We start from the raw sequence: 9,964 nt of genomic DNA, 5'->3' as shown, positions 1-9,964 counted from the left end.
GCACATGAAACCTGCTCTGGAGCAGATTAATACAAGATAAGAGATCAACTAGTACAAAAGCACCACCCTTTCACCATTCAAAGCTCGATGTGAGGATGTTGAGATAATATTACACAAATAAGAAGTTGAAGAGAGAACATCGTTTAAACTGCCCAATGCCTGAAGGACATCTGGAAATACTAAATGTATCGACATATTATATCACTTATAATATACCATTAATCTGACTAATTGCATGTGTGTATTACATTAAATGAATGAGTGGCAGGACCCCACTGTTAAAAGGCCATGGAGGCTTTGAGTCAGGAAGGGCTTATTACTAAACAACACTGTAAATGTTAGCAAGTTTTAGCCAAGAGGCTCATTTGTTGTCATGATGATAAATGATCTATTAACATAACAATGAAACTGTTATGAATAATCACTTGTTAATTTCACTTTTTTTTTTAAACAGGACCTCGCCCTGATGAGCTACAATTCACCACACCTGGTAGTAGACTTCCTGTGTGAAAACTTCTCTGGGAGTTGTGAAGACGTTTGGGTTTTGGACGTCGCCTGTGGGTCTGGATGGGTTGCTAAACTGGTAAGCCTGATGCTTTAAACTCAGAAGAGTCAACATAAGAACAGATTTTGGTGATATTTTATTTTGAAAGTCCCAGGCTGATAAACAACAAAACCAAGAACGAGAAGAAGGTCTATGTTCCAGGTGATATAACAGCATAAGATCGAAAGGATAATCAACCCCATCGCCTTTTTTATCTTGAAGAAGCGTCTGAAGGCAGATTGTACTTATAGAATCTAAGTTTAAGAGGAACCACAGCCTGTATGTCTGCATGAAATGGATATTATAAGTCTGACAGAGCAGAATCTGCCATGCTTGTGGAGTTCAAAGAGGGACCATAATGCAGAAAACAGGAAGGGTGATTTTATTTTTTACAAGAAGTGAGCTTTTTTCATTATGAAAGCTGATATAAAAAAGGTCAAATAAAACTGAGGGAGCAGGCTTAGAAATAATAATGAAAAACACCAAAGGGACTGTACATAAAAAATAATATATACACAAGGATCCAATGTAGACACCAGCACACACCGCAGGAACATAGACCCGACACTGATACAGGCTAAGACACATGTTACATACACAAGAAACGAATCACAAGACGCAGAAGAATGTGAGGTTGGACAGGTTGGAGCAGGAACCCTCAAATATGTCCTGGGGATAAGGCAGAATTCCTCTAGTGGGAAGCCTGGATGATGACCCTGGAGGTGTAGCCCCTCGGCGGACAATAAGGACAGAACCCCTGTTGGCAGACATTGAAGATGGACCCCTCTGGAGGCCTGTGACAAAGCTGGAAACCTTCTGGAGGCTGGCAACGAGGGCAGACTTGGAACACATGGAGATGTGGAAGCAGGAATGGCTTCCAGCAACTGTCAAGTCTCAGGACATGGGAGCAGGATTTAGGTGGACTCCAACAAGGCATGGGCAACAGATGTCTGGCAGACCCCGGACAGATGCACAGAATGTTGGTCACCTTCTTCTTCTGGTGTTTATAGATGACTGAACTGGGCTTCAAGCACTTTGTAGGAGTGGACGGAAGTAAAGGTATGCTGGAACAAGCAGCCAAAACCGGCCTCTATCAGGACCTCAAACTGGCCTTACTGGGAACAGACCCATTGCCTGCACAGACTGGTACAGTACGCTCACACTACCACACACTGGGCCCTAGTTTCGTAGACCAGGCGCAGTCAGCTCTCAGCGCACCTGCGCCACGCCGACGGGGTGTGTCCGCCTGGACTTTGCAAGTTTCGTGCACCGCGCAGGCTCGCGCAGGCACACCTCAAGTGGGAAAGAGGGAGGAGAAGAAGGCGTGAGTGGGAGACGAGGAGGAGACGAGGCGTGGACTGGGATTAATACAGCCGATTCACCAATCAAATGAGCTCCTCTCCTCTCCTTTAATGCGTTAGGGGAGGTTCAGTGCAAGATCCGTCACTTGACAACCCGATCATAATAATGGCTGCGTTTCGGATCGCATGCATTTGCGCCGATGCATGCACGAGACTTGAGCGTTTCCGCCGGAACTCGTCATAAACACGTCAAGTTCTCGCCACGTCAAGTCGGACACAGGTGCAGTTCACGGACCTTTTTTTTTTTTTTTTTTAATTTAAACTTTATTAATAATTGTATACATAACAAAAAATATCGCGCCAGGGGAAACTTCACGGACTTTGCACAAAGAATATGGCCTGCCCAGTGGCGCTGGCTTTCTTCATCGCTGACGAACTCGAGCCGAGGCATTTGAAGTCCCGTTGTTGACGGAGGCTGAGGAATTTTCTCACGTGGGAAATAGCACGTGATAATTCTAACCAACTAGGGCAACGTTGAGGGGAGTGTCTTATGTCCGCACTTATTTCAGACCATCTGCAGAGAAAAGCATGCGAAGGGAGGTACCCTGGAGATACCGCGAGTTTTTAAAGTCATGTGACATGTCGCAAAGGGAAGTTATCACCAGCATTTGTGACGTTTTTTTCCCAGAATGCCTGGTTTTGCGAGGCAAATGCATGTGCATGCTTGATTCGAAACGCGCCTAATAACAATGCCGATATTATAAAAAACAGGAGAGAGAGAGGGAGATGTTTTGGTCCGAGAGGCTGAGTTTCCGTTACGCGTGCCATCCACCTTTGATCTGACGTCAGATGTGACGGGACAATCTATATAAATATAAATTCACGTGTTGATTCAATTAGTTGCATTAAATAGTGATGGTTATGATTATTTATTGCATTTAAATGTGCCTGGAACTGTGGAAACCTGCCTGTGAGGTCTCGGTGACGTGTGCGCACTGCGCGCCGTCAGCCAAACTTCCACTCCGCCAGCTGTGATTCGCCTTGAATGAATGGACTTTATTTGCGCCTTGCGCCGAGAGTAGACCAGGTTGGAGCTGGCGGGCTTTCAGCGAAGTCTCAGCGAGGCTTTTTGCCACGAAACTTCCGCTACGCCAAGCTGAATCTGTGACGCCTCCCCCTGCTGCGCCGCCACACCCATCTTGGCGCAAGAGGCTGCGCGGGTCGAAACTTGCATTACGCCGGCTCAGCCACCCTGCGCCGCCCTGCGCTGCCCCACGAAACTAGGGCCCACTCTCTGTTTCACTCATTTTTGATTTCTGGAAACTGAACCTGACTCCTCCTCTCCTGATTTCAGCTACGTTTGATGTTGTGATCATCGCTGGTGCTCTGGATGTTGGATTTGCACCAGTCAGTGTTGTCAGGGAGCTCTGGCATGCTGCCAAACCAGGTATCCAAGTAACAAACACACTTAGGGACCATTGTTAGTCATACTGTAATGCAGATGAGAAAACAACTGTGAAGATCGGTGGTTCCATTCCCGGCTCCTCCAGTCCTTATGTCAAAGTGTCCTTGGGCAACATCGGTGTATTGATGTGTGTGTGAATGGGTGAATGTAGACATGTACTGTAAAGTTCCTTGAGTGATCAAAGAGACCAGAAAAGCACTATATAAATGCAGGTCCATTTACCATTTATCCTGTTAAGGGTTCTGGGAAGCTAGAGACTGATGACCATTCACACTCATATTACGGACAATCTCCATCCTGCATGTTTGTGGGAGGAAGCTGGAGTACATCGATAGACCCACTGTTAACGGGGAGAACATACAAACCTACGAGAAAGAACCTGGATTCAAACGTGGGCTCCTCTTGCTGTGAGGCAAGGTCTATAACTAACTATACATTGTGTGTTTTCTTCAGGTGGTTTTGTCTGCATGTCTCGGGCAGACCACACAGGAACAGCAGGAAACAAATATAAGGAGGATCTTGAGAGAGAGCTGCAGCAGATGGAGGAGGAGGGACTGTGGAGTCTAGTAGGAATAAAAAGAACAAGCAGATACATGGAAGACCCACATCTGAACATTGAGAGAGTCCAGGACCTACAGCAGGATGAACGATACCTCAGTGGGAATGTTTATCTGTACAAGAAATCCATCCATTAATGCTTACATGACAGAATTGACGGCAACAGAAAATAAAGGAAAATCTTTCAATTGAGTTAAAAATGAGCGTTATACATGTAACACATGTAGCTTATGGCAATAATAAACATGTCACAACCAATAATAAACATGGCATTTTTGTTATAATGCTCCTTAAAGTAAATTTCTTTATGTTTTAAAGTTTAGTTTTTTGGAGGGAAAGAACAGAAAGTTGACCGGTCTCTGAAGGAGTATGATCTGGTTTTGCATGCATCTCAATTGTAAGTTAGGCAGGGGTATTTCCTCCAGGATGACCTCTTATTTAGGGTGTGGGATCCCCAAGGAGAGGCATTTAGTGGTGGTCCTAGTGTAGATTGTATTACCTACAAGATTTAGGACATCAGTCATCGGGATGGCTGCTTATAACCGTGGGTTTTTCCTTTGGTAGTGGCTAAGCGAAAAAAGCTGATGTTAAATATGTTTGGTCTCCTATTCGCCAACAAATATTTTACCAAGTGAAGAGTCTGTTGTCTTCAGCTCCTCTGCTTGCTGCACCCTAGATGGACCTGCTATTCCAGATTCTTGCCTTGATGCCCTGAGGCCGAGAGGCCGTCACAATCTTCTCTCTCGTGTCGTGTCAACAGCTAAGTTCATCATAGTGAATTTCTATTATCAGGATCTTCTTTAATACCATCACGAGAGACTTGAAAAGGTTCTGTAGCTCAATGTCTGGTAGTGAAGTGAAAAATAGATCCTGATGTTAAAAAAAACAGGATGTTAATGTATGTTTGTTTTTTTATGCATCTTATCTGTGATGCAATAAACATATTTATCATTTCAACAGTAAAAGTATCAACACCACAGTTTATAAATACAAGTAAAAGTCCTGCATTCAGAACTTCACTTAAGTATAATGCAGAAAATGTACATAAAGTATAAAACTAAAACTAATATCCTATTGTACAGTAATAGAATCGTTATAATTATACTGAAAACACACACCATTCTGGGATCACTGTCAGTGGAGTATGAAGTACTCAGATCCTTTACTGCAGTAAAAGTACAAACTACAGGTAAAAGTTATTCCAGACACATTAACTATAGGACACTTGATTTCTCCTCTTGTGACATTTGTGAAGTGATTTGATGAGCAAACCAAATCTGTTTGGCCAGTCAAACTAGTACTATTACAAGTAGTGGAGGTAGTATCAGTAGTAGGCTAGTAGTAGTTGTATTAGTAGTAGTAGTACTATTACAAGTAGTGGACATAGTATCAGTAGTAGGCTAGTAGTAGTAGTAGTACAAGTACAAGTAGTGGACGTAGTATCAGTAGTAGGCTAGTAGTAGCAGTAGTAGTAGTACTAGTACAAGTACGAGCAGTGGACGTAGTATCAGTAGTAGGCTAGTAGTAGAAGTAGTAGTAGTAGTGGTCAGACAGACAGAGAGTGAGACAGAGAGAGATAGACAGACTTGTTTATAAAGTTTAAATGGAGTTTCTAGGTGAAAGTATGTCTGAGCAGAAGATGTTTGACAAAAAAAACTACAAATCCCACTGACTGCTCCTGTCTGCTGCTCCTGTCCACCAATCAGAGCACACCTGCTGTCACTTCTCAAGATCAAAGCCACAGAGATCAAAGCCCTCTACGCGCCTGTGTAACTGTCTAGAGCCTGTCTCTATTCCTCCATTTCGGCTTTGCGGAGGCTCCGAACAAAAGCTTCTCACGCTCACACCGAGAATCCTATCACCAAAATGTTTGCACCGTTAGCACCACAAGACTCTGCTGAAGACAGTGATCACTTTAATTTTTTCCTAGTGTCAGAAATGTGGACGCTAGGGCGAGTTAGAAATGGCCCTGTTTTCAGGTTTCTTTGAAAATCTGTCTCTCAATTTGTATGGCAGTCCATTGGGAGAAAAACCGACGTGGCCGCGCTTAGAGGTTGCTAGTTCAAATTCTGTAAATCTCACAGAGTTTTTGAGCACATTGTGAGAGACAGGACAACTTTGTCTACAAAACTGGAAAATATCACGTGTGTAGTGTGTAAATTGTGGCCGGGAGGAGTTTGGAAAGAAAAAAAAGCTGAAGTGTGTTGGGCTGCTCTCACACTCTAAGCGATGATGTCACCCACTCTAGCAGGCGCAATACACACCCATTATAAACTCTGATGAGGTCTGTAAAAACCATAAAACATAAACTGTGATTATAGAAAAACTGTAAAAGATATCAAAAAACTGAGTAAGAGTTTTATAGTTGAAAGTCTTGTAGATTGTTTAAAGTTTAAATGGAGTCTGTAGGTGGAAGTATGTGAAACTAGTCGGAGTTCAAAGAGGAGGATGTTAAAGAGGTTTTTAGGCTGATCTCCATAGGAATGCATTGAAAAAAAAATATGGAAAAGGCTGAATATATGAAAAAGTATGAAAGTCAGAAAAAAGGTTGAAAATCAGCACAAAAGAGCTGTAAAGCTGAACATTTTGATAGTTGAATGGTTTTTGTAGCTGAAAGTATGCAGAAGCTAGAGACGACGAAAAAACGTACGGAAGAAGAACTAGAAAATGTATTTCCTGCGGAAATACGTGGAAATGCTTTAATGCTGAAGCAACACTGAAAACAAAGCTGAATATTTGAAGAAAATATTAAAAAAGCAGAATATTTGAAGAAAATATTTAAAAAGCTGAATATTTCAAGAGAATATTAAAAAAGCTGAATAAGTGCAAAAGTTTGAAAAAGCTGAATATTTGAAGAGAATATAAAAAAAAGCTGAATGTGCAAAAAGTTTGAAAATCTGAATAGCTGAAGAGAATATTCAAAAAGCTGAATATGTGAAAAGTATGAAAAAGCTGAATATGTGCAAAATTATGAAAAAAGCTCAATATTTGAAAATAATATTAACAAAGCTCTATATCTGCAAATGTATGAAATAAGCTAAATAGCTGAACAAATATGAAAAACCTGAATATTTGAAAAGAATATGAAAGGGAAAAAAATGTTGAAGACACGTTGAAATGTCCTTAAAGAGCTGAACATTTTAATATTTGAATGTTCTTTTTGTTTGTAGTATTAGTAGGGTACTAATAGAAGTAGTAGGAGTAGTATCAGTAGTAGTAGTAGTAGTAGTAGTAGCAGTAGTACTAGTAGTATTAGTAGTAGCAGTAGTATTAGCAGTAGTACTAGTAATATTAGTACAAGTATTAGTAGTAGTAGAAGTAGAAGTACTACTAGTACTAGTAATATTAGTACAAGCATTAGTAGTATTAGTAGTATTCGTAGTACTAGTAGTATTAGTAGAAGTAGTATTAGTAGTAGCAGTAGTATTAGCAGTAGTTCTAGTAATATTAGTACAAGTATTGGTAGTATTAGTAGTAGTAGAAGTACTAGTAGTAGTAGTCCTAGTACTACTACAAGTAGTGGAGGTAGTATCAGTAGTAGGCTAGTAGTAGTAGTATTAGTAGTAGTACTATTACAAGTAGTGGACATAGTATCAGTAGTAGGCTAGTAGTAGCAGTAGTAGTACAAGTACAAGTACAAGTAGTGGACGTAGTATCAGTAGTAGGCTAGCAGAAGAAGTAGTAGTAGTACAAGTACGAGCAGTCGACGTAGTATCACTAGTAGGCTAGTAGTAGAAGCAGTTGTAGTACTAGTACAAGTACAAGTAGGGGACGTAGTATCAGTAGTAGGCTAGTAGTAGAAGTAGTAGTAGTAGTAGTCAGACAGACAGAGAGTGAGACGGAGAGAGATAGACAGACTTGTGTATACATTTTAAAGTTTAAATGGAGTTTCTAGGTGAAAGTATGACTGAGCAAAAGATGTTTGACAAAAAAAACTACAAATCCCACTGACTGCTCCTGTCTGCTGCTCCTGTCCGCCAATCAGAGCACACCTGCTGTCACTTCTATAGATCAAAGCCACAGAGATCAAAGCCCTCTGCCTGTGTAACTGTCTAGAGCCTGTCTCTATTCCTCCATTTCGGCTTTGCGGAGGGTCCGAACAAAAGCTTCTCACGCTCACACCGAAACTCGTATCGCCAAAATGTTTGCACCGTTAGCGCTACAAGACCCTGCTATAGACACTGATCACTTTTATTTTTTATAGAAATGTGGACGCTAGGGCGAGTTAGAAATGCTGCTCCTTTCAGGTTTCTGTGAAAATCTGTCTCTCAATTTGTATGGCAGTCCATTGGGAGAAAAACCGACGTGGCCGCGCTTAGAGGTTGCTAGTTCAAATTCTGTAAATCTCACAGAGTTTTTGATCACATTGTCAGAGACAGGACAAGTTTGTCTACAAAATTGGAAAATATCACATGTGTAGAGTGTAAATTGTGGCCGGGAGGAGTTTGGAAAGAAAAAAAATCTCAAGTGTCTTGGGCTGCTCTCACACTCTAAGCGATGATGTCACCCACTCTAGCACGCGCAATACACACCCATTATAAACTCTGATGAGGTCTGAAAAAAACATAAAACATAAACTGTGATTATAGAAAAACTGTAAAAGATATAAAAAAACTGAATAAGAGTTTTATAGTTCAAAGTCTTGTAGATTGTTTAAAGTTTAAATGGAGTCTGTAGGTGGAAGTATGTGAAAAAAGTCGGAGTTCAAAGAGGAGGATGTTAAAGAGGTTTTTAGGCTGATCTCCATAGGAATGCATTGAAAAAAAAATATGGAAAAAGCTGAATATATGAAAAAGTATGAAAGGCTGAAAAAATGTTGAAGATGTCCCGGAAAGAGCTGACAAAGCTGAACATTTTGATAGTTGAATGGTTTTTGTAGCTGAAAGTATGCAGCAGCTAGAGGCGACCAAAAAACGTACGGAAGAAGAATAATAAAAAGAAGAATAAAGACTAGAAAATGCATTTCCTGCGGAAATACGTGGAAATGCTTTAATGCTGAAGCAACACTGAAAAAAAAGCTGAATATTTGAAGAAAATATTTAAAAAAGCAGAGTATTTGAAGAAAATATTAAAAAAGCTGAATATTTCAAGAGAATATTCAAAAAAGCTGAATATGTGCAAAAGTTTGAAAAAGCTGAATAGTTGAAGAGAATATTCAAAAAGCTGAATATGTGCAAAAGTTTGAAAAAGCTGAATAGTTGAAGAGAATATTCAAAAAGCTGAATAGTTGAAGAGAATTTTGAAAAAGCTGAATAGTTGAAGAGAATTTTCAAAAAGCTGAATAGTTGAAGAGAATTTTGAAAAAGCTGAACATGTGCAAAATTATGAAAAAAGCTAAATATTTGAAAATAATATTAAGAAAGCTTAATATCTGCAAATGTATGAAATAAGCTAAATAGCTGAACAAATATGAAAAACCTGAATATTTGAAAAGAATATGAAAGGCAAAAAAATGTTGAAGACATGTTGAAATGTCCATAAAGAGCTGAACATTTTAATATTTGAATGTTCTTTTTGTTTTTAGTATTAGTAGGGTACTAATAGAAGTAGTAGGAGTAGTATCAGTAGTAGTAGTAGTAGCAGTAATACTAGTATTATTAGTAAAAGTAGTATTAGTAGTAGCAGTAGTATTAGCAGTAGTACTAGTAATATTAGTACAAGTATTAGTATTATTAGAAGTAGTCGAAGTAGAAGTACTACTAGTACTAGTAATATTAGTACAAGTATTAGTAGTATTAGTAGTAGTAGAAGTACTAGTAGTAGTAGTCCTAGTACTACTACAAGTAGTGGAGGTAGTATCAGTAGTAAACTAGAAGTAGTACTAGTACTAGTACAAGTACAAGTAGTGGACATGGTATCAGTAGTAGGCTAGTAGCAAAAGGAGTAGTAGTACGAGTAAAAGTTCAAGTAGTGGACGTAGTATCAGTAGTAGACGTAGTAGTAGTACTAGTACTACTACAAGTAGTGGAGGTAGTATCAGTAGTAGGCTAGTAGTAGTAGTAGTAGTACTATTACAAGTAGTGGACATAGTATCAGTAGTAGTACTAGTACAACTTCAAGTAGTGGACGTAGTATCAGTAGTAGAAGAAGTAGTAG

At 39.9% G+C, this 9,964-nt stretch overlaps 1 protein-coding gene across 1 annotated transcript; it reads left to right on the top strand.

Moving 5' to 3' along the window:
- The first annotated feature begins 455 nt into the window (after positions 1-455).
- LOC311013058 (methyltransferase-like protein 27) lies at positions 456-4,255 on the top strand. Its single transcript, XM_084008956.1, has 4 exons — positions 456-583; positions 1,555-1,690; positions 3,200-3,292; positions 3,764-4,255. Exons 1-4 carry the CDS (start codon positions 467-469, stop codon positions 4,003-4,005), a joined length of 588 nt encoding a protein of 195 aa, XP_083865082.1. The 5' UTR covers positions 456-466; the 3' UTR covers positions 4,006-4,255.
- Positions 4,256-9,964: the final 5,709 nt, after the last annotated feature.

Source organism: Eutrigla gurnardus, assembly GCF_963514095.1.
Source record: "Eutrigla gurnardus genome assembly, chromosome: 4".
Taxonomy (NCBI): Eukaryota; Metazoa; Chordata; class Actinopteri; order Perciformes; family Triglidae; genus Eutrigla; species Eutrigla gurnardus.
Note: the sequence above shows the minus strand (reverse complement) of the source record. Positions and strands in the feature narration are given on the sequence as shown.